Source organism: Equus quagga, chromosome 18, assembly GCF_021613505.1.
Source record: "Equus quagga isolate Etosha38 chromosome 18, UCLA_HA_Equagga_1.0, whole genome shotgun sequence".
NCBI lineage: Eukaryota > Metazoa > Chordata > Mammalia > Perissodactyla > Equidae > Equus > Equus quagga.
The window spans coordinates 24,516,335-24,541,478 of NC_060284.1; the positions used below are offsets into that span (position 1 = coordinate 24,516,335).

The 25,144-nt window shown below is 39.1% G+C and overlaps 1 protein-coding gene across 3 annotated transcripts; it reads right to left on the reverse strand.

Moving 5' to 3' along the window:
• Window positions 1-5,368: 5,368 nt before the first annotated feature.
• LOC124229749 (guanylate-binding protein 2) lies at window positions 5,369-23,883 on the reverse strand. Of its 3 annotated transcripts, XM_046645118.1 has the most exons (12): window positions 23,662-23,883; window positions 20,332-20,488; window positions 18,937-19,145; window positions 18,309-18,436; window positions 17,235-17,344; window positions 14,288-14,484; window positions 13,700-13,942; window positions 11,221-11,501; window positions 9,710-9,922; window positions 7,250-7,352; window positions 6,752-6,945; window positions 5,369-5,652 (listed from the first exon to the last, which is right to left on the reverse strand). In XM_046645118.1, exons 3-12 carry the CDS (start codon window positions 19,124-19,126, stop codon window positions 5,536-5,538), a joined length of 1,776 nt encoding a protein of 591 aa, XP_046501074.1. In that variant the 5' UTR covers window positions 19,127-19,145; window positions 20,332-20,488; window positions 23,662-23,883; the 3' UTR covers window positions 5,369-5,535. The 3 variants fall into 3 exon arrangements, with proteins under 3 accessions (XP_046501074.1, XP_046501077.1, XP_046501076.1); XM_046645121.1 differs by lacking the exon at window positions 20,332-20,488; XM_046645120.1 differs by lacking the exons at window positions 18,937-19,145; window positions 20,332-20,488.
• Window positions 23,884-25,144: the final 1,261 nt, after the last annotated feature.

Here is a 25,144-nt window from a genome sequence, read left to right on the forward strand (position 1 = left end):
TTCAACATCACTAATCATTAAGGAAATGCAAATCAAAATTTAAATGTGGTCAGCAGATTAGCTGATATCATATTGAAGTTAAATTTTCTAATTTAGAACACTGTACTGTGGTTATGTAAGAGAATGCCCTTGTTCTTAGGAAGTGTACACGTTGAAGTGTTTAGGGGTAAATGTGCAAGATTCCTCCAACAGACTCAAATCTTTTAAAGAGTTAAAAATAAGCATTTATATAACTCAGAGCTGTCCAGTGGAACTTTCCCTGATGATAGAAATATTCTATACCTTCTTTGACAATATTGACAACCAATGGCTACATGTGACTACCAAGCACATGGAATATGGCTAATTAGACTGAGGAACTGAATTACTAATTTTGCTCAATTTAATTTTATGTGGTTAGTGGCTACCATATTGGATAACACAGATATAAATTTATACAAAGAGGAAGAAAAAGAATGCAAATGTGGTGAAGAATTGGTGAACTATGTAAAGGGTATGTCAGAATTTTTTGAATTGTTCTTGTAATTTTATGATTTTTGTTTGAATTATATATACGTATACCTATACTTAATTACAAAAGAAATGTTAGATAGTATTACTGTGTTGATGAGACTTCTGCTTTCAGAAAGATGAAGTAGAAGTACTTTCTCCTATTTCTCCCACTAAGTGCAACTAAAAACTCTGGAAGTTGTAAGGAAATCAAATATTAGAAAATTATGTGTAAATCAAAACATATCTTAAGTTGGGGAGAATAGTGAAGACTGGCAAAGGACTTTGGGAGACAAGGAATGACATGTTGGTAATTTCCCTGAGTTTCTTTCTGACTCATCTACCTTAGACTTGGTGAAGAAATAGCTGACAACTCGGAAACGCCAACAGGTGGGAAACAAAATAGCATAGTTGCCTCTTATCCACGGGGAATACATTCCCAGACCCCAGTGGATGCCTGAACCTGTGGATGGTACCAAACCCTATATATACTATGTTTTTTTCCTATCCATGTATACAATACCGAGGATAAAGTTTAATTTGTGTATTAGACATAGTAGGAGATTAACAATAATAAAAGGATAGAACAATTATTACAATACACTTATCATACACTGTGGCTGTAACTTTTGCAGTTTGAGGTGTGACAGCAAAGCTAGCACAAATTTGTTTTTCCTTCATAATTTCACAAATAGATTTATTCTGACTGTGGATCTTAGCAACCTCTGCATACAATTTTTTTTTTCTCATTATGTCAAGAGTTTTGACCTTTTCACTTAGGAAGCACTTTATGGCTCCTCTTTGGCATATCCAAATTGCCAACATCACTAGTTGCTTTGAGGCCATTGTTTAGTAAAATAAGTGTTATTTGAACACAATCACTGCCACAGTCAATCTGATATCCAAGATGGCTGCTAAGTGACTAATGGGTGGGTCACATATACAGCATGGATATGTGAGACAAAGAGACGATTCATATCCTGGGCCAGACAGTGCCAGATTTCATCACACACTTAGAACGGCACACAATTTAAAGCTTGTAAATTGTTTATTTCCGGAATTTTCATTTAATATTTTTAGACCTTGGTTATCCACAGGTAACTGAAATCATGGAAAGCAAATCCACAGAAAGGGGGAACTACTGTACCCCAGTGAATATATGCTTTCTCCAGCCAAAGGATCAATAAAGAGGTAGCCTACCTGACAGCAAGAAAAGTTTAGACAAAAACCCCTTTACTTCAACCAAACACCGCAGAAAAATTGTTGGCCTCCCTCCATTTGTCGTGAAAGACCCAGAAGGCCTGGATTTCCCTCTTCACCACGCTGTAAGGAGGCACTCCAATGCCCCGTCTATTGGGGTGTTTTTAGAAAAAGTCTAATAGGGAGGTGGAATTTCCATCCTTACTGCCTGGTAAGGTGTCCCTCCTCTGATCATTGACGTGGTATCAGAAAAGGCGACACTTTTCACCACCACCCAATAGTCAGGAGGCCATCTCCCACTGGTGTTGGGGCAGGCATGTGGGTCAAAGGAACTAGGCACTCCCACCCTTCCCAGCCAAGCTGGTGTCAAGGGAGGCCTAATGGGGCCCACCCCCACCCAGCAGTAACAAGACACCCTTCCATCCATGGGGTCAAGAGAGGCTGAGGGGGAATTCTACACTCGCCTCATGGTAATGACGTGGCACCTTCCTCTTCCTTTGCCAACAAATGGAATTGGATCTTTTAAGGAATCACTGGACAATTTAAAGCCCAGTCTAAAATTAAGATTATTACCCAAGCTATCAGGAAGGCTCAGATCCTAGAATGACCAATCAGTGTGTAAATAGGGTTTGGGGCTATATTCAACTCTGAAGTGAGACAAATTGGGCAAGGACTGAAGAATTCTTTCCTCCTGCTTTCTCTAACTAGCTCAATCTCTCTGAGTAATTTTTTGTAAACGATAAGGTATAAATTTTATCTTCACCTTCTTCATGTATATAAAATTCTTGTGTCTATTTCAGGAAAATATTGGACATTTAATTTCCTATTAATATAAATGACACTAAAAGTAGAAAGAACCTATAGTTTTAGTACCATCTATTGTGAATTTCCTAAGAAATTTAACGGTTTTTCATAGGTCTTAGACCAAATTTCAACTCAGGGTTATATAAGAGGGAAAGCAGAAACAGATCAGAACGGATTAGCTGTGAAGATCCAATGCAGAGTTGTTGGTGTGTGTTGATATCCCCTCCCTTTCTTCTCTCCTCACCTTCCTTATGGGGCAATGAGGACTGTTGTTTCTCACTCCCTCCACAGGTTAAGTAGAGTCAAGGACTTCAAAGATCCTATTGGAAAGCTGGCATGTGCTCCTTGGAGTTTGGGGACCTTAGTATTGGTGCTCAACTCAAGCCTGAAGACTTCTGGTAGTCAGAGGCTGGCTGGAGTGGTTGTGGCAACAGAGTGAAGGGAGAGGATTAGAGGTGGGAGCAGCCTACCTTTTCAGTGTTTGGTTAAGCAGATGAGGCCTTCTCCCAAGTGGATTCACTGGGTGCGGCAGGAGGTGTCTCTGGACTTGGACCATCTTGAAAGAAACCCAGCCCAAGATGTCTAAATGGCAGGTGCATTGACCTCAACACAGAGAGTAAATCTGTGGGAAAAAAGTGAACCAAAAGCCAGTGGAAGTTCTCAGCAGGGGGATCAGCGAAGAACTCAAATCATCTCATAGGAAAAAGATTGAAGTCACACCCAGAGGACACCAAAGATAGGTTCCTAATGTATCATGTAAGAGGGTTTCCTTTCCCCTAATTTGCTGGACTCCAAAGTCACAACTTGAAGGTATCATAAACAAGAATTAGTGAGCTCAGGTCAGGTGGAGCTGGGAAATGAGGAGGGAAAAAAACATACTTCTGTACTGTGTGCTTGTAAGGCTGATCTGATCCTCTGGGGTGCGAGGAGGAGTTGTAAGCAAGAGTAAAATCTCTGAATCAAATGTGAGGGGGAAGATTTTAAAATTTAGATCAAGTTGAACTTTTTATTCTATTTTGAAAAAAATGCTATTCATTAATCTGAGAGTGACTAAAGAACTAATGCAGGAAGACTGATCCAAGAAAGTAGGTTAAGGGGGGCATTTTTAAGAAAGAGTGAAGTTGCTTTCTGCTTATATGGAACTAGATATAAAATATTAACTGTTTAAAAAGTAATAACAATGTCTTATTTAAGGAGTAAAAATAAAATAGAGCTTAAATACAAACAAAATGATATGTTAGATGGTGTGTATTGCTGGGGTGGCATTTTTTCTATAGTCTTGTTTAGGCTTTGTTAAGTATGACTGTTAAAAGAAAAGAGTAACCTAGAGTATGTTAATGAAGTGTATGACTTACAATAGTAGAAAAGTTAAAAAGAATACCGAGATATGGTGCAGAGAAAACATGAAAATGTTGTACGTGATCTACATGAAAATACTATTAAAAGCATTTTTAAAGAATTCCTAACATAAGGTGTATTTCCAGAGATCTACCCAGAAGAATTGGTTGACTTAAATAATGCAGATGGAAATTTCTCACCTTATGACTCTCTACTTTCCAAAGTAGAAGATAGACAACTCTCATTCCCACACTCTGCAATGAGGAGGCATGTGATTTAGATTCTGTCAAGCAGATGCTCCTCTGTGAGACTGAGACAATGTGAGCAACCCAAAGATGGAGCTTTTCAGGGAGGAGTTTGTTTACTACAAATGTGAAGGTGGAGGCGTCCATTTACCCAGAGCTGACATGGGCAGAGCTTCTGCCATTTGATTTGCAGATCACTGTGCCAGGTATTAATGGATGTGGTGTTTTCTCTTGAGTTGCCTTCACTATGTGGTTGGTATTATTCCTGATGAAATAGCAGTAGACTTTGGCTCTCTTGCTGTCCTGGAGAATCTGTCTGCTACTAAACAGTCTTAAAAATCAATTTCCTTTTTATCTAAGTTACTGAGAAGATTCTGCTGGTTGCAATAAAGAACTTTAAATGATATATATCCTGACACAATTGTGGTAGGTTAATATTTTTGTACTAATGAATAATTCTTGATTTTTCCTCTGTTTCTTGTCCTTCCAAGATAGACATTTACCCTGAGTGGCTCCCGGGACATGATGTCATAGCAGAGGGGAAGAAAGAAACATGGAGTCAAGTTTTCTTTTGAAGGATTGTAGTTACAGTTCTCAGAGGAATGAAAAGGAATGTATTTGAGCTTGAGTTAAAATTCCCTTCCTGTGACTGCAGAAGTTATTTTCTGAACTAAGGGAGGGGGAAAACTATGGAAAGGAGAGTAGAAGAGAGAGGTAGGGTAGCCTGGAAATGGGACAGTAATTACCCAGAGGGATGTTATAGACAGAGAAGGTAGAGCACCCACTCATAAATCCATTTTGCACAGAGGCAAGGACTTCCCCTACCAGCGTCCAGAAGTCTCATCAGTGCCCACAGACCACACAGTCTCTGCTCAATAGAGAACTGTTCACCATCTGAAGCTAACTGTCCCAGACCTCCCTTATTGTAAGCCATCATGTAACCCAATGGCCACTTGGCAGGAATGATGCTCAACTGTGTCCCACGGCTTTGTTTAATCTCTTCAGATTTATCCTGTGTTCACAACACTCCAACCCTATACTAGGACCACATTAAATACTTGAGTAATAGCCTAGGGCTGAGAATATTGAGAAGGGTGGTGTATGTGTGGGGAAAAAAGTCTATGCTGAGCAGAACCTGCCTGATATGATCCCATTGTAATATACATCCCAATTATACAATTTAAAGTCTCTCTAGAGTCAATACATATGATTTCAAATATAGGATCCAGTGAGGGAAGATTCCAGTCACTAGTACCATAATTAAGCATGAACTTAATCACTTAAGGTAAAACAGTATCTTCATCCTTTATTTCATCTTTGCAAATTTTATAGCTCAACAAAAATGGAAGCATCATGATTTCAAGTTTAGTTTTTGGCAATTGTTTGTCGTTCTAAAGCTGCTCATTCAACTTATTGCTAGTGGAGGAGAGACGGTTAGGAAATTACATTCCTCGGATTTTTAGAGTATGTTACATACTCCAGCTGGTGCTCTGTTTCTCATTCGGATAGCCTGCATCTCCTGCTGAAGTTTCCTGCTCTCGTTCTGGAATCCTTCCTTGAGAAGTCGTTCCTGTTCCTAAAAGAGAAAGTGGAGACTGAACTAGCACAACTTAAAACATTTTCCACATTTGCCAAATTATTTCCTCTGTCAGTACCCACATTAATTCTTCATGAGTTTTTGGAACTTATTTTTGAAATCCTTTCCTCCCTTAACTTCCATTACATCAATCTCTCCTCAGTCTTCTATGCCTGCCAATAATTTTTCTTGACTTTCTTTAGCTGTAGAGATGTTCCTTTCTTATACTTTCTAAATTATTAGTGATCCAGAATTACATTCTTAGCCCCCTTTCACCTACATACAGCACAGTCTTTCTGAAAAAGTATCATTTTTTCCCCTTCAACTCTGATCTATGTAGTGTGGACTCAAATATATTTCTAAGAAGGTAAGGAAGATGGGTGATCTCCAATGGGAAAGTTACTACATGATTCAGAATCACAGCACACGTTTGATCAGAGAATTTAGTAGAAGTCTCCAAAATTTGGTAGCAGAGATAATAGAAATAAGTAGAAGAGAACAGGGTCTGCCTTGGTCCATACTTTATTTCTGAGTGTACACTCAGACTCAACATAGACTCAGGGTAGGGCTTGGAGAACAGGAGGTCATAGTGGCCTGGGTATTCAATTATGTGGTTAACTGTGTAGATGGTTATGGAGTCTTACTCATTAGGGTGCCTCCAGAGATAGTCATACCAGGTACTGCAGAAAGAACGTCACTATCGACTTCACTCAGTAGGAAAGACAGGCCAGATATTTTCCACAAGGTAGGACCCAGAAAATTTACTTATCCCTCATGAAATTGTAATTCCCTCATTTGAAAAATGAGAATGTAATAGTACCTATAACATAACATGAGGATTTGATCCCAGAATGTTTGTGAAGCCATTGTGCAGTGACTGGCAATGAACAGCTACTGTTTATTAGTGATTTAATGATGAAAGATTCCATGAGATTTTATCCTGCAAATAAATAGCCTTTAGTAACCAGAGATCGTCAGGGGTAGAAGCAGTAAGAGAATGAAATGTCTCCTACTATTTAGGCCGGAAAACTTTAACGTCTAAGCACTGTTTTTGAGTCAGCACAGTGGAAGATAAAGTGGAGATGGCACCATCGAATACCTGAAGTTTAAGAGCAAGAGTCCTCTCCTGCTCTGCCAGCAGCTGGGCCCTATCTCTCTCCATCTTCTCAGTCAATTGTTTCACGTGTTCCTGATAACTCTTTTCTTTCTGTTCCATCATCTGCTGATTCTTCTTTTGGATTTCCTCCAACATTTTCGTTGCAGCTTCTGCAGATTCAGCCTTTATACGTTCCACTGAGGAAGGAAAATAAGCAGAGAAATATGAGGATTACATTGTGATAGCCTTATTTTGCCTTTCACTTTTTTTGTGTGTTTGTTTTATCCCTATTTCTTAGAGAAGACATCTTGTGGTAATTTTTGCACTGAGTAACCAGAAGACAGATGATCATAAATACCAGTTAAGACAAAAATCCCCTAGAACTCTGAACAATGCATGCTATTCTTCGCTCTTCAATAATGATTCCACATAGACTAACGTGGCTCAAGTTAATGCTCCTAGGGCTTTCCGACTAGCTAGAGTGTTTTCATCTGTTCTTGCCTTCAATCTCCTTTTCCTTTTCTGAGAGTGACTGATCAGTCCGGAGAAGCGCATCAGCCACGTCTTCCTTGGATTCCAAGTACTTCTTCAGCATGTCCTCTGCCTAGTGACGCAGAGAAAGTTAGAATTAGGAAATGGCGACTAAAGCAAAACCCAGCAATACATCCGTTAATTCAGTTTAATCTTCCACCCATGTAACAATCATTTTAGAATTCATACAGCATCTCAGACAAATCTTGCCTAAAACCCAACTCTAGATGCCCTGTCAAATGTGTTTCATTCCCAATCACCCCAAGTTTAATGTTTTAATTAGTAACTTTGATCTTCTAACTGGATGGGTTAAAATCTTTACAGTCATCCTTGATATCTTCTTTTTCTCACACATCCCACATACAATCATCAGCTAATTGCATTTGCTCTAGCTTCAAAGTAAAACCAATCAGAAACCATCACTTGTTGCCTGCTGCTCCCAAACACCCTGGTCCAAGACATCATCACTTTTGGCTGGACAGACCATTGCATTAGTTTCATCATGGGTCTCCCTGTTTTGACTCTTGCTTCCCTACCAGTCCCCACTCTTCAGAGCAGCTAGTATTATGTAATATTGTTGTGGGGTTTTTTTTTTTTTTGCTGAGGAAGATTGACCTGAGCTAACATCCATACACTCATTGCCAATCCTCCTGTTTTTCTTCTGTTCACTTGAGGAAGATCAGCCCTGAGCTAACATCTGTACCAATCTTTCTCTATTTTTTTGTATGTGGGACATCTCCACAGCACGGCTGATGAGCAGAGTAGGTCTGTGCCTGGAATCCAAACCTGCGAAGTCGGGCCACTGAAGCAGAGCATGCAGAACTTTAACCACTCGGCAACTGGGCTGAGCCCTATGCTATGTCATTTTAAGATAGATCTCTTTACTCTTATGCACAAAATCCACTAATGATTTTCCAACTCTCTGAATAAAGTTCAAACTGCTCAGTGCTTTCAAGGTGCTACGTTGTCTGGCCTCTGGCCTCTGACCACCTCTCTGACATTATCTCCTGCCACCTCTTCCTTTGCTCACTGCCCTTCTGCCACATTTCTTGCTATTTCTAGAACAGAAATCAATTAATTTTTCTGTACTTTTCCATTGTTTGAAATTTTCTTCCCCTAGAGGCCCATGTGGTTCACTCCCTAACTACTTTAAAGATTCTACTGAAGCATTATCTCATCAGAAAAGTCCTCTATAAAAACTTACATTTAAAATAGTACATTTCCTTCCTCTTCTATACCTTCTTTATCTTCTGGGCACTTGTCATCACTCTGATAGGGACTGCTAGAGTCATCTTAATATTATTCTCTCCTTTGTCCTTAGTACCAGAACTCTGAATTTTTTTCTGCCTGGGCACATCGTGGACCATGATAAAATGTTGGATTTTCTACTCAACATCCCTGGTAGGTGAGATGCCCATATGATTAAATTCTGGCCAACATCACTTATGAAGAGGTGTTAAACGGTATTTTTTGGAAATTGCCTTAAAAAGAGTAACCCAGAGACCTTTCACTATTCTGTTTTTTCCTTTTTCTTCCACCTGTGATGTAGAACTAATGAGTGAAACTCTAGGAGCCACCTTAGCCCATAAACGACCTTGCAGATGAGGCCTCGTGCTACGGTGCGGGAGAATAAAGGAAGGGGCCTGGGGCTGAGATGATTGTGGAGCTGTCATCGCAGCCTGAGCTTAGTCTTCCTCACTCTTGTATACAAGAGAGAAAGAAACTTTTGTTCTTTTTTAAGCCACTCTCAAGTTTTTTTTGCTGGCTTCTTAAAAAAAACATAATATGCTCCCAAACTTAACTCTAACCTAACCTGATACCTAAGAGTAAAGAGCGTGGAGTCTGTTATCTGGATTTCCATTGCAGCTGTACCACTCATTTCCTGTATGTTCTAGAGTGAGTTCCTTTACTTCTCTGTGTCTCATTTTTCTTATTTATAATATGAGAATATTCATGATATATACTTCATAGGGATGTTGTGAGAAACGAATGAGTTAAGCCCATTCATTTCCTGAAAAGCGATAAGCTCCACATGAGTGTTAACTGTTTTATTATTATTTTTGTCTGTAAGCTATCATTTATTTATTGCTGATAAATAGTTGGAGAGAACTTTGTTTGTTTTTTTAATTGCCCTAACCCCAGAAACTTGACAAGACCTGGCATATAGTTAGTCCTGAATAGATCATCGTTGAATGGTTGGATGACTAAATTAATGAATGAATTCTACAAACATTTTTTGAGGGCTCCATCTGTGCTTGCAAGGAAGAATCTGCTCTTCATCCTGTGATGGGTTCTCTTAATTGAATAAATCAGTGAATGGATGAATGAAAGGCAGAGGCACCAGGCACCAAACGTACTTTGGTTGTTCCCACTGTAGATTGAAAGAGTCACTTCTCAAGTCCCCAGAAATGGCAGTCAGTAGGTAGTTACCTGTATCCCCTTCCTGGGGACCTGGTAGTACTTATTCTTCAGCTCCTGTTTCTTCTGAATAAAGAGACGATAACCTCCCGGTTTAGAAAATGCCCCTTGCTTCACCTCTTCTTCTAGAGGACCAAAAATATCCTGAAGTAATGCCATGCAACGATCTGATGACGCTTGCATGTTCTGCTTACAAAAGTCATCTCGCTTTGCTTCTAACTGGGCCTGTGAAGCAAGAAAAGAGCACAGATGGTATGGTCAGCCATCAGGAGGCTATTAATCACACATAGACTACTGAGAAATGCTTCTGCTGCAGAAACTGTGGCATATAAAGAGGGCCACACCCCTCACCTTGTTATAAGATTCTATCTAGCATATTCCTAAGAAGAGAGCTGGTTTAAAAAATACATCTACGTCTCTCTTTGTGATAATCATTTCCTGCTTCAGAGAATGATTCTCAAAGCACAGACACTGTTCCATATGAAACTTCTCTTTTCAAGTTTCTCTTTTCAGGAATAATTTCAGAAGCACAAGCATAAAAGTAAGGCAGGCCTGCGTGGAGTTCCTGATTCCACCACTTTGTGACACTCAGCCTTCATGAATTGATGTTTCCTTGTTGGTAAAACAGGGGAAATTATATCTGTCTCATAGATTTCATGTCAGCATTATATGCAGTGAGATAAAGTATTAAGCCCAGTGAGTTTTCCGTAAGTGCTCAGTAAAGGCTCAATGATTATTGGTACATTCTTTAAAATGAGAATATCTTTTGCATATTTTCTCAGTGTAAGGCTAATGAAGGTAATGAAGATCGTACCCCAGGTATTTTCAGTATTGAGAAAGACTAATAGAACAGCATATTTACCTACTTTAAGTCATTCAAGAAAACTTATATTTCAAGCTTATTTTAGTCTAGAAGGATGTCCATTATCTGCTGATCTTGACAATCTAGTTTCACCAGAACCTCTGAATGCAGTAAGGTAAAATTTGTAGAACCCTGCTTTCCAAGTCAGGGGGTGCATTGTCACTTCTCAAATGATTATTTGCCATGCAACAATCCTTCCTTAATTTGGAAGGGCTCAGACTGAAGACATTCTCCAACAGCACTCTTATGATTGATTTCTCTTCCACGGCTTTCTGAATGTTTTACTGTTGCCTTACATTAAACACAATATGTTTTTAGGGTTTTCAAAAAGAATGAAATTCTCCCATATTATTAGCAGGGAACTTGAAAGCACTGTGTCTCTGATTAACTTTAAAAGAGAAAATAAAATAATTTTATATAAATAGAATTTTACAGTTTACCTATTTGCTTAAAATATTGCATCCAGAGCGGGGAAATAAACATAGTCTGTTACGGTACTTTAGGATATATAAGTAAGGCTAGAAGTATTGTATTATTTTAGTAAAGATTGCAAATGAGTACACATAACTAAGTGCTGTCGTCTTGGGTCTAGGAAGAACTACTCATTATCAAGGAAGGCTCAGATTTGTCTGCCTGTCATGAACTAGAACATCAAATATACCCCTAATTCCTTCTGGAACTTTTGTTCCACATCCTTGAAAGAATTTTTCATGAAGACTTCAATGGCCTCTTTCTCGTTGGCCCTGTGCAGGTCCAGAAGCTCCTGGAGGGTTTCCGTGGGCAGCTTCACCCTCTGGCCCATCTGCTGATCATAGTGGGCCACTGCCTTTTGTACTGCGGCTGAGTTCTCTATCTGGGCCAAGGCCAGGACTGCATTCTCCATGCAGGGAAGATCCCCACTGCTGATGGCATTGACATAGGTCAGCACCAGGCTCTCCAGACCTACAACAGAGAATTAAAAAAAAAAATAGTGACTATCAGTTGGTGAGAGAGAGGAATAAACTACATTCTGTTTAGTCCTGAGAATGTAAATTTAATTATTTTCTTCTGGTGAATCAACTGCTAGAGTATTTTGTATACTTTTCAAGTGTCACAAACAATAGTTTTAAGGATTTTGTGAGGGAGAAAAGTGATGGAACACTTTGTTAACATCTAGGTTCACAGGAGTTTAAAGCTTCTCTTTCTTCTTCCTTTCCTCACCCAAAGGGAAGATGTTGGGATGAATGGATTAGAATAAGGATATTTTAGGGTCTAAATATTAGGTCTTGATCTTTCCTCAGCCTTCCAAACTCTCTCTTTTTTTTCTTACTTCTTTTCCCCTCCCTCCTCACTTCTAATTTATGAAAAAAGTCAAGGGGAAAACTTAGGTTTTGTGTGTGTGTATATGCCTGTGTGTGGTGCAGGCCACTTGTCCTGTGTCTGGCCTAGATAAGTGGGTCTTCCTAGGTATTCTCTCATCAGAGCTACATGCAGTATGACCAACTCTTCTAGGGGTTCACCCAGGGCTTTGCTGGTTTTAGCAGTGAAAAATCGTACATCCCAGGAAATTCCAATCTTGGGCAAACTGGAGTGGTTGGTCACCCTACAACTAATAGTACTTTGGGACTCAATCCTGGGCCTTCTCTTCTCTTTCTATAATTTTAAGTACCTTCCATATGGATAGTCATGAATTTTATTTCCTGCTTTGACCTGATTTTTAAGCCTTAGATTTGTACCTTTAAATATCTACATGATATCCCTTCCTGTATAAATCAAAGGAATATCAATATTAAATAATCCAAATCTAAACGACTTCATCTACTCTGAAAAACTATTCTTCCTCAAGACAGTTTTCTCATTCCTCTCAAATAACATCCATTCTAGCAGTTACTTAAGCTCAGAACCCTAGAGTCAGGCCTGACACTTTCTTCTAATTTCTTCCACACTTCCATATTCTCTCCATCATCAAGCCTTAGAGATCTGAGATTCAAAATATGCATGGATTCTGTCCATTTTGACCATCTCCATTGCCATAATCTTAGCCTAACATAATCCACATTTAATTTTAAAATATTGAAAATATCATCCATCTTCCCATTGCCTCCTTTATAGCCCTCCAACACGTTATCTACAAAATATTCAGAAGGATAGTTTTAGTGTATATGTTAAATATATATGTTAGATAACCTTGTAAAGTTATCTTTATAAATTAGATAACTTTACCTCTCTGCGTAAAATTCTTCAAGATCCTCCCATTGAGCTTAAGCTCTACCCCTTGAAGTCACCCACCAGTCCTTTCAAGCACTGCCCCCTGCACACTCTCCAGTCATGACACTGCTCTTGCTCCCTTTACTCTTGTTTGAATCACACTGTCTTTCTTTTACTTTCTTGAATCTGCAGAGTTCTTTCTTGTCTCAGGCCTTCTCACATGATATTATCTCTGTTTACAAAGCTTTTCCACCTGTTTTTCTGGTTAACTCCTTATCATTTATAAAGTTCTCATCCTACATGTCATTTTCAGAGACAAATATTCTTTTCATTTGAATCTAAATTATTTCCCACCTGCTTACACTCCTTACTCTCTCACAGCAGCCTATTATTTTAACTTACTTTGCTTATCACTATTTATCATTATGATTTAAGAAAAATTAAATATCTTTTGCTCTTGTTTTGCTAGAATGAGGATAGAAATAAAACATTTTGATCCACCATTATACCCCGTGTTTAGTGCATTGCAGGCATTCCTAATCAATACAAATATTTCTGAACTGATGAACAAGAGAATTGTGCTGGGGCTGGTGCCCATGCCTCACGTAAGTGGAATATTTACCTTTTTATGACTTTGTCAATCTATATAGATCTCCTGGAAGGGCATTTCATAATTAGGGAGCTGAGAAGTTGGTAGAGAAGGTTACTACATACTACACTGGAATTGGATTCTGGTTCTTTTCCTTATTCATCTTGCTCATATGAATATTAGATGATATAGAAAATAGTTTTAGCTCCCATGTAGAGTTCACAACGTGATCCTAATGGTGTGTTTTCGTTCGTATCATTATATTATGTGTTTGTCGGAAGTAACTCTTATGCCTCCCTCTTTTATTCTCTACAGTGGGTGAAAGGAAATTCCAGGTAAGAAGTGGGGAGTGAAAGGGACTCACGAGGCCCATTGACTATGATGCCGCCTGAGAGAGTCTTGGCTTTGGAATGGCTGAAGATGTAGGAGCAGAAGCCTGCAACTTGTTCTCTGAATTCAGGGTCCAGATCTTCCTCCTGTAGCTTCTCCAGTTGGACAAGGTACTTCCTGGGAGCGGGACGGTCAAAGATGAAGCACTTCTTCTTTGGGAAGAACTTGCGGATGCACAACCGAGGTTCATTAAAGCTTTTGCTTTTTTCATCAGTACCTAGAAGAATGAAAACTAGATGTAGTACAACTTCAAACTAACTACCTCAAATTTATGACTCTTCAACTTCATAATTTGCACAAATCCTATGTAAAGAGATAAAAGTTATCTAATAATGGGTCAGAAATTAAAATATTAAAGGATTAGTGGAATAAAATTTCTTTCTCCAAGAAGAAAGAGGTTAAAATTAGATTCAGTTGATTCAGCCACGGAATGTTTTCATTTCCTGTAACAGAACAACCAGGATAACACATTATGAAATTATGATTTTCAGCACCTACACAGAAATGGCCATTCTGATATTGTTTTCTCCTTTTATGATACCCAACCATCAGTCCCAGCAACCTTTCTTTAGCTTCAGTGACAGCTCCAGGTACTCGTCAGCAGTGATGGGTTCTCCATTGGCTTCTAGCTCCAGGGAGAAATCTCTCAGAGTCCACACAAAGGTTGGAAAGAAGCTCACGAAGTCAGCTGAGTCTTCAAGCTCACTGTTACCTGGTGAGGATTTTGCCCTGATTCGCTCTGTCAGCTCTGTCACGTAGCTGAAATGCTAACATAGGAAAACTGCAGAAAAGGAGTAGCACTGTTTATGCTATATTTTCTCCTAATACTTATCTAAGATAATTTTCCCTCTTAATTAGCTTGTCATTCATTCATTCCACATTTATTGAGCACCTATTTGAACCAGGCACTGTCCTAGAGACTGAGACTATTGCAATGAGTGAGACAATGCTACCATGATAGATCTTGCATTCTAATGAGGGAGACAGATGATAAATAAATAAACAAAAATGTAATAAAATCTGAGGGGCCAGCCCTGTGGCTCAGCAGTTAAGTTCGCACATTCTGCTTCTCAGCAGCCCAGGGTTCAACCGGTTCAGATCCCAGGTGTGGACATGGCACTGCTTTGCAAAAGCCATGCTGTAGTAGGCATCCCATGTATAAAGTGGAGGAAGATGGGCACGGATGTTAGCTCAGGGCCAGTCTTCTTCAGCAAAAAGAGGAGGATTGGTAGTAGTTAGCTCAGGGCTAATCTTCCTCAAAAAAAAAAAAAAATCCGAGATATCAATATTGTCTTGAAGAAAAATGAATAAAGGTAAAGGTTAGAGAATAACTGTGTGTGTCTGTAGATGGTGATGGTTTCTGTGGTTGTTCAGGTAAATTCTCTCTGAGGTCATTGCTGGGCACTGGTCTGCATGAATTGTGGGAGCCAGCCATGCACAAATTCATTGGAGGAACATTCCAGGCAGAGGAAATAGCTCCTGCAAACCCTTGGACAGGAAATCACTGAATATGACTAACATATAGCAAGAAGGCCAGTGTGGCTAGGACAGAAGTCCTAGAATGGATGGGGTCCAGACCATGTAAGCTCTGTAAGCCACAGAAAGAGTTTGAATTGTAATCTAAATTTAATGGGGAGCCATTGGGCACATTGATCTGAGAGGGGATATGACCAGATGCTTGTTGTTAAAGGATCTTTCTAGCTGGTGTCACATCTGAGAGAGGCAAGAGTGTAAGCAAAGAGAAGGGTTAGGTAGTTAAGAAGATAGCCCAGACGAGAGAAGATAGAAGCTTAGACTAGAAGAAGTGGTGAGAATTGGTCAGCCTGGGCAAAAACCCTTGACAGAGGAGTTGACAGGACTTGCTGATTAATAGCTTCTAGGATATGAAGAAATGAATTATCCAGGATGCATCCTAAGTTTTCCATCCAAAAACTGTGTGATTGCTTTGGAAATATATCGTGATTCTGAAGAAGTACTTTTGAACAGGAAAATTAAAAGTTCTGTTACTTTACATGTTAAGTTTGAGATGTCTCTTACACATCTAAATGGAGATGTGTAAGTGGCTAGATACACAAGTTTGCACCTGAGAGCAGTGGTCATGATCACATACACAAATGTTATGGCAACTGACACATAGGTGCTACTGGAAGTCTAGACGCTGGATGAGATTGCCTAGGGACTGAAAATAGATGGAAAATAGAAGATGCTCATGAATTAAAGCATTATAATATTTAGAAGCCAAGGAGAGAAAAATGATGCAACAAAATAAACAGGAAAAGTACAGCCAATGACGAATGTTTAATATTAGGAAACTGTGGTATTCCAGACACCAAAAGATGTGATAGTCTTAGACAAGAAGAAGAGATTAATTTTATAAAATGCTATGGAGGGATCAAATAATATGAAACCTAACCATCTGATACAGTATCATGTAGGTAATGTTGACAAAAGTTAATTCAAGAAAGTGCTTCAAACTAAGTTTATAGAAATGTTGAAGTTGTTAGGTAATGACCAAAACTAGATCATATAGGAGAGTGGAGAATAAAGATAGGAGGATGTGATGGAACTGAGCGTTGATAGTGTCAGATGAATGTGTATGGGTTATTAAAGTCTCTAAGAATACAGTGAACTAAGAGCTAACATTTTTAACAAGTGAAAAGTATGTTTTAGGGAAGTTGGTAGATGGATAGCATAGGGGCAGCACATGTGCTTCAAAGAAGCTTCTCTTTCTTTCTTTCTCTTTTTTTTTTTTGCAGGGAAAGATTTGCCCTGAGCTAACATCTGTTGCCAATCTTCTTCATTTTTTTTTTCATCCCCAAAGTCCCAGTACATAGTTGTATATCCTAGTTGTAAGTCCTTATGTTTCCTCTATGTGAGCTGCCACCACAGCATGGCAACTGACAGACAGGTGGTGTCGTTCTGCAACCTGGAAGTGAACCTGGGCCTCCCAAGTGGTGAGCCTTGAACTTTTAACCACTAGGCCATCAGGGCTGACTCAAAGCTTCTCTTTTTAATGAGAGATGAATGAGAAGGTACCTGCAAGCTGTCATAAGGAGCAAGGAGAGGTCATCTAAATTTTCTGGGACCTGTGATATGCAAGTTATGGGAGAAAAAAATTACCACTTACAACCACTTGAGATGTCTGTAGGGGAAAGAATGTCCACAGGGTATAGACAGAACTCAGTTAGAAGAAAATATTTAGAGAAGATGATAAGCATATAGAGATTTGCTGAATGAGAACATGAGTTCTAGAGGATGTTGAGGGTTTGGCAATAGAGATTAAGTCAGATAGAGAATGTACAGAGCCTTGTGCAGCTAAGTGCTTAAGCATAACATGTGACCAGAAAGGCTTGGACTTCTGGAGGTGATTGTTATAAACTGAGGTGTTGAGCATAATGGGATTTGTTAAGGAAGGGGCATGTGAATTCTGCAGTTGCCCACAGCTGTACCTGGTGAAAATATGAAACATTTTCTAGAGTTAGTGTTGTTCTGGACCACAAAAAGGATACTGCAGTTGGTCCATGGCCTGCTGGTTGATGGTTCCCATGCTGTTGTACACAAAGGTGCTGCTCAGGAGGACTGCCAGGGCAAAGATCCAGGAGTCATTCTGGTTGTCTCCCTGAAAGTCAGTGAGAAAGCCGAATAGAAGAGCAACTAAGAGCACATGCTTTCGATTCAGATGGACAAAGTCTGAACCCAGCTCTGCCTCTATATAACTCTGAAGCCTTCCCTAGGCAATTTTTTTCCACCACTACAATGAATTTATGAACATTTAATTCACGGTGTTGTGAAATTTAAATAAGGCATGATATATAGATACACATGGGAGTGTAAAGCACATAGACACTTGATAGTAGTAGCTATTATGATCAAGTACTAAAATTAAAACCGATCTCCTGAACTTAGATTATGATCCTATTCCATTCCCATGACATGTCATCATAAGAAACTTTTCAGACGGTAGTTAAAATATGCCCCTTAATAAGAGTTTTCTAAGTCTAAGACTTATAAGAATAATAATGTATGATTCTTTATGGACAAAGGTGTTGTCATCAGCTCTTATACTTTGCTTCTCTTACTAATAGCACAGCTGTGGTCAAGATCATTCTTACCATCTTTCTGGGTTGCCATTGTGAAAGGTCAGACATGTTTGTAAAATGTCTAGTCAAGTTTAGAGGCACCTTCAGCAGCCTCACCAAAATATTTTACTATGACATCAAAGAAAAATGACTAAAAAAGTCATTAGCCTTTATTTTGTGGGTTGCACAACCTATCAATCGGCCTTAGCCTCCACTCTCAATGCTCATATGTGTGGGCAGGTGGGGCTCAGCCTTGAAGGTATGCAACAACTCTTTAATTAGCCTGTTACTCTCACACCTTATGCTACTTTCCTCACATAAAGCTCACTGTGTTGGCTTCAAATTGGACACAAGGTCAAACTTTGACCACTACCAAGTAAGTGAAAAGAATAATACATGAAAGTGATAAGTTTGATAAGTTTGAAGTATAAATCAAGGAGGAGGAATAGTGCAAGGAGAGCTCCTGATGGGGCATAAGTAGGATTTCAAAGATTTCTTTTTTACCTTCTCTACATCCCCGAGCCCCTCGGTGTCCAGCAGAACTAGAGTGTGGTTTGGCTTTTGGGGATGAGGCACACACCACATCCAGATCCCCTTCGTGTGAGACTGCACCGTGGAGCCCAGAGAGAAGCCTGCAAGGGGGAGTGGGCATAAGAGGATGCGGAGTTTTATTTTCAGGTGGATCAGGAAACTGAGAAAAGTTAACAAAATCAGAGTTAAAAAAGATACGTGAAACCACAGTCAGTATTGATCTTAATTACAATCAGAAAAATAGGGAAATTAGAATATCCAATACAAACTGAAATATTTATTTTATCTTAAAGATCAGCATAAGCTTGATGTTATACATAAACATTATAGTAAATGTTTTATATTTTATTATTATGTATAGTAATTTTCTTTATTACTACCTTATTCCTTCCAGAAAGGGATACTTTAAAAGGGGAAATGAAGGCAAAGTGGGAAGAGTGTCTTGATTCTTATCCTCCAGAAAGGAGTCTGTCAGGGCATTAAAAGTTAGCTTTCAATATTCCTCCTCATCTCCAACTTTCTCTCCTCACATGACTGTGCTTGATATTGGCATTGTATTTGGACAGAAGGGAGTCGGCAGAGCACTGCTGGCGCCACTCACCCTTTCTCTTCCCGGCCAGCTTGTTCATCAGGAAGGATTTGCCTGTGCGGTAGAGGCCCACGATAGCCACCACCACCACAGGCTGCGTAATGGCAGACAGGATCTTCAGAGCCTCCTGATTAACCACCAGCCCCCCGTTAGTGTTCTCAATGAGGCACACTGGGCCTGGCATGTGGATCTCTGAGGCCATGGCCAGGGTGTCACCTTATCTGCAAGGGAGGAGATGGAATGGAAAGCAATTTCTAGTGAGTTAGCTGAGTGAGAAGTTTACAATATGGACTAATATTTTGCTTTCTGTCATTGAACTTTGTTCCCTGTACATTTCAAGAAGTCCTATGTCCACTTTAAGCCTGTACTGTAGACTATTCCACTGGTGCTCTTTAAGAATAACTTTATTTTGAAATAGTTTAGACTTACAGAAAAGTTGTACAACAGGTACAAAGAGTTTCCATATAGCCAGTTCCCCAGCTTCCCCTAATTTTAAGATCTTATGCAACCATAGAACTATTATTGAAACAGGATTTTAACATTGATACGATACCATTAGCTAATCTGCACGCCTTTTTTGCATTTCACCAGTTTTCCCACTCATGTCCTTTTCTGATCCCCGATCCAATCCAGGGTCCCTCATTGCATTTAGTTGTTATGTTTCCCTAGTCTTTCATCATTGATAGATCCTCATTTTTATTTTGTCTTTCAAGATCTGGACATTTTAGAAGAGTCCTGGACTGCCATTTTGTAGAATATCCCTCAATTTTGGTTTTTCTTATCGTTTCTCACAAGTAGAGTGAGGTTATGCACTCCTGCCAAGAACGCCGTAGGAGTGATGTTCTGCCGGTCTCAGGGCATCGGATCGAGGGATTCGGGAGGCACCTACTCTGATGCTGTGACGTTAACTCTGATCAACGGGTTCCGGTGGTGTCTGCCAGATTTCTCCACGTAAAGTTAGTATTTAGCTCTTTGTAATTAAAAAGCACCATTTGGGGAGATTTTCTGAGACTGTGCAAACATAGTCTCATCATAATTTCATATCATTTTTAACGCTAATTTTGGCATCCACTGATGATGATTCTTGCTTGTAATAATGGTTACTGTGGTGTTTGCCTGTGGGTGATTTTGTATTTTGACCATTCCTTCAACATTTATTAATTGAAGTTCTACTGCAAGCAAGTAAGTAAGAGCTGTCCGTTCTCCATTTATTTATTTACTCTTTTAATTATTTAGTTGTATCAGTATAGGCTTATAGATATTTATTTTATTCTATGGGATTCAATACTTTATTATCATTATTTATTTTGTCACTTAATTTGTCCCAGATTTGTTTATTAAGAGCTCCTTCAGGCTGGCTCCTAGGTCTTTTGGCATGCTCCCATCATATTCTGAGCGCTTCCTTACTTTCTGGTACCACAAAGTATTCCAGGTCCATCTTGTATTTGTCCTGGTTCAGCTCTAGAATCAACCATTTCTCCCAGAAGCCATGGTTCCTTTCTTTGCATAATAGTACTTAGATGCGAAGATATCACACTAGGTGTGAGCATTCCTCCTGAGAATTCTTAGGGGACAAAATTAGGAAATTTAAGTATGTATACTAGCACATACGTACACACACAACTATATTTATTTCTTTATCTGTCCACTTCTATGTATAACTTTGATTTCCTGTTGATATTCCCAACGCCAATCCAACATAGCAGGCTTAATTCAAGCTTTCCCCTTTATTTATTTAAACTCCTTTCTCTGACTATGAGAGGCCTGGCTCTCATTTTCTATAATAAATTTACTTATTTGCTCAATCCCAGTATACACATATTTTCAAAATTTATAGTCCATACTCTGTGATAAATAAGTTTACTCACTAGAGTACAATATTAGTATGAAGTTCTTTCTATCTTTAGTCTTTGTATTCTATCAGAACACTGTATTCAATGTTGCTTAGTTCTTTCCTTTCTCGTCCTCTCCAGTGTGGTCAAATTATTCATTTGTGATACAGTTAGGTTCACTTGTCCCTGTTTGTTTCATTTTGGTGTCCCCCCACATCTTGGTTGGTTTTAAGTATGTAATTATTTTGTGAGTATGTGAAATGCTACGTGTCTCTAAGAGTCAGCCCTTTCCAAAAAGGTGTGCTCAGAGAAGTGTCACTTCTCCATTTTGCCACTCCATTCCCATTCCACCTTTCTTTCTATTTTTACTACTCCATTATCATCTATCCTCTATAAGTACCCAGGCTTGCTAATTTCTGGTTTATGCTTCCTAGAAATCCTTTTCACAAACGAGCAGACACATGTATATTTTCTTATTCACATTTTCTAACATGAAAGATCACGTGGTATTAGATATATGGAAATCACTCCATATCAGTTCATAGCGAGCTTACTCATTCTTTTTGACAGGCCTACTCCATTATGTGCATTTACCAAAGTTTATTCAACTATTTTCCTTTGTATGGGCATTTAGATTGCTTCCTTTTTTTTTTTTTTTCTGGTGAGGAAGATTAGCCCTGAGCTAACATCTGTAGCCAATCCTCCTTTTTTGCTGAGGAAGACTGGCCCTGAGCTAACAATCATGCCCATCTTCCTCTATTTAAATGGGATGCCTGCCATAGCATGGCTTGACAAGCTGTGCATAGGTCTACACCTGGGATCTGAACCAGTGATCCCTGGGCTGCAGAAGCAGAACATGTGAAGTTAACTGCTGCACCACCGCGCCAGCCCCACTTCCCATTTTTTTTCAATCACAACCTATGTTGCAATGAATAACCCAGCTAACATTGTGCGTATTTATTTTCATATTGTTGCAGCTGTTTCTTCAGGATAGATTCCTAGAAGTGGGATGGCTGGGTCAAAAGATAAGAGCAGATACTTTTTTGTTATATATTGCCAAATTCCTTTCCAGAGGGTGTACCAGATTGCATTCCCACTAGTTCATCATGTATCTCATTTTCCAGAAAATGGAGATTTTCTCTCTGTCTCACATCTTCTGATTTCTTTACCAAATTTCGTTTTGAAGCTTTGCACCTTCACATTTAGATCTTTGGAATGATCTAATCTGAGCTCTCTGAGCTCAGGTATGTAGCAATAGGCAACTTTCATCTAGAGAATTGTGTCAGATGTATCTATGTACTTTGAAACACAAACAACATCCTAACCCAGCCTTGAACCTGGTTTCTCCCTCATCTGTTCCTGGGCAGGGTCTGGGTCAGACTGAAGAACTCAGGTTCCCCAGTGCCTCTTCCCCCTCTCACTGTGCAGGAAGTTCCCCAGCTGCCACTGCCCATCCTGTCTACCTACTTTCTGGTTCCTAATCCTTGCTTTGCACCTGCATTCACTTGTTTTTCACCCAAAACTGATAGCTCAAATATGACTCTTACTCTGTTGAATTTTACCCAATTATGTTGCCAGATTTTGACCTCCCTGTGTTTTAAGATTGATTCTTTACTATTTCCACATATATAAGCTTACATATTGCTTTTACTTATTTCAGGTAATGAAGCTATAGTTCTGAAACATCATCTTATAAATCAAAGCTTCTTTTTTCTCTGAACTCTGCTCTATATAGAGTTTTTATTCACACAATTTTAGGCATGACCTCTTTAACCAGGACTTGATAATTTTGTAAAATTAAAAGGAGTGATGGGGCCGGCTCTGTGGCCGAGTGGTTAAATTCGCGGGCTCCTGGGCGCGGACATGGCACCACTCGTCAGGCCACGTTGAGGCGGCGTCCCACATCCCACAACTAGAAGGACCTGCAACTAAGATATACAACTATGTATGGGGGGGTTGGGGAGATAAAGCAGAAAAAAAAAAAAAAAAGATTGGCAACAGTTGTTAGCCCAGGTGCCAATCTTTAAAAACAAAAAAAAAAAGGAGTGAAAAGTCTCCCTTTAGTAATGCCTTAACTTTGTGTTTTTAACTTCAGTGCCTCAATCCTTGTAACTTGAAGTGATCGTGATATAGCATTTGCGAGCTTTTTGAATTACAAACACATACAGACCCCAGGCATGCCATTTTTCATTCTTATCCTATAAGAAAGAGTGGTTTGCTTCCACTGTAGTCGATTACTTTGACTTGCTCTTGCTGAGGGCTTATATCTAACAGGATGCCAGTCTTGCCTCCTATCTGGCTTCCCATTTCTTCAGGGGAAGATAGCAAAAGGAAAATCCTGTTTCTTTTTTCCATGATCAGGACCCTTTTCTTCTTACAACTGTGGCCTACAGGAACTGCTGGCAAGTGAATAATTGTCTGATTTTATAACATGAAGCATAGCACTATAAAATGTGAATCAATCAATAACTGACTCAGAAAAAGTGGCTGCATAAAGATTTTATAAGCTTCTAAATTATTATAACTTGTTGCCTCTTTCTGCAGACCCCAAGTTGCCTAATTTCTGTTCACCTAGCACTCTAAAAGTTTGCAATAAAGAAATGGAGTATGAGCTTTATTAAGGAGGTTTTATCAAAGACAAAGGTAATTCAAGAAAGTGTCAAGAGAGAAATAACAATCTTAAAATGTTCCAGACTCTCAGTTCAGACTCCACCTCTGCTGAAACCTCATTCAATACAGTGCTGGTTGGTGGGCACCTAAGTGACACCCTGCCGCCTGATAACTTCAGAATTTCATCTGAACGCATGTGCCAGACCAGGCACAGCTGCAGCCTATCTTGCGATGGTCATTTTATAGAAAATTAACTGACCCGTAGAAATCCCCTCCCACCCTAACTCAATCTTACCGAAAGCAGAGATCCTTCAGAGTCGAGCAGACAGCAGCTTCGCAGACAAAGTTAGAAGTGCTTATCCTCTTCCCTTTGCTTCTGACTTTAGCTGTGCTGGTTTCTCTTGTTTTCTCTCTCACTGGCAATCTGGGCTTTTACTTTACTCCTTCAATGTGCTAGAACTTCCCAAATTTTCTTCAGAAACCAATGATTAGAAATCAAAACTAACAAGCAACCTCTGCAAAGAAATAGACTAAAAAGGAAACTGAAAGCACTGAGTCCAAGGCAGTCACTCAGCAAAGGAAAAGCTGAGAGCTGTGCTGGTGAGACATTCTGACATGATTTCTCAACTAGACTTCTCTAATTTTATTATTAGAAGACATCTTAGAGACTGCTTGCAATAAAAATAAAAGGTTCATTGGATCTATTAAAGTAATGCCGTTTATTTCATGTTTGTGGGCCAGTTTGAAGAGGATGACAAAAATCTCATATTTTTCTAGGCTCAGTTGCCTGGAATATTAGTTTCATTCACAATGGACTTGATTACTCATGTTTGGCTAGTGAGATCTCTCTTCTCTGAGGGAATGACCATGTCTTATATGCTTTGAATTCTCAGTATCTAACCCAGGTACTGGATCTTAGTACTTAAAAAATACTTAATAAATAATAATGAGGATAGCTTCCGTTGTTTTTTTTGCACACTTGATTCAGACCCAGTGACAACTTCCTTATGTAGATCATCTCATTCTTATTACAAAAACTTTTACCACAATGCCGCAGAGAGATTTTAATAACTTGTTAAAATCACAAGCTACTAAGTAAGACTTGGACCCAAAAAGTCTTGCTCATGAACCCATGTAATCAACCATTTCACATAAGACCTTGTGTTTGAATGAACAATGATAATAATAATAATAATAATAATGTTTCCTGTTTACTGATTCCTTTCTACGCCAAACTCTTTACATATCTAAGACTCATAATAATGCTTTATGATATAGGGTAATTATTACCCCCATTGTCCAAGGAGGGAAAAGAGTCCAGAGAGGATAAGAAATATGCCACCTAAATCCGCTGAGCTACACAAAGCTCCAAATCACTAAGTGGGATTCAAACTTTAGAACCCATTTGATTAAAACCTCATATTTCTCTACTCTGCACTGTCTGCAAAAGGAGAGAAAAAGAGAAAAGAAAGGAAGAGGAAGGGTGTATGTGTGTGTGTGTTTGTGACTGAGAGAGAGAGCAGATTGCTTATTATATTAACTTCCTTTTTTTCCAATATATGCATTTATCATTCTACATTTTTCTATAAATCTTGCTTTCACTGCATCCTGCACATTTCAAAACGTAGTATTTTCATTTTCATTTAATTCAAAAGATTTTCTATTTCTATTGTGATTTCTCATAACTTCTACAAAGACAAGTACTCAAGAGAAATATGGATAAGAGACTTAGGCACTTCAAAAAGAATATATCCAAGTGACCATAAACATTAGAAAAG

Coding starts and splice junctions, on each gene's coding strand:
- LOC124229749 (XM_046645121.1), bottom strand. CDS start 19,126: ATGGCCTCAGAGATCCACATGCCAGGCCCAGTGTGCCTCATTGAGAAC. Junction 9,923..11,220: donor AGTTCCAGAAGGAATTAGGG/GTATATTTGATG, acceptor CTTGCTTCACAG/GCCCAGTTAGAAGCAAAGCG. Junction 6,946..7,249: donor AAAGGAAAAGGAGATTGAAG/GCAAGAACAGAT, acceptor TTCCTTCCTCAG/TGGAACGTATAAAGGCTGAA.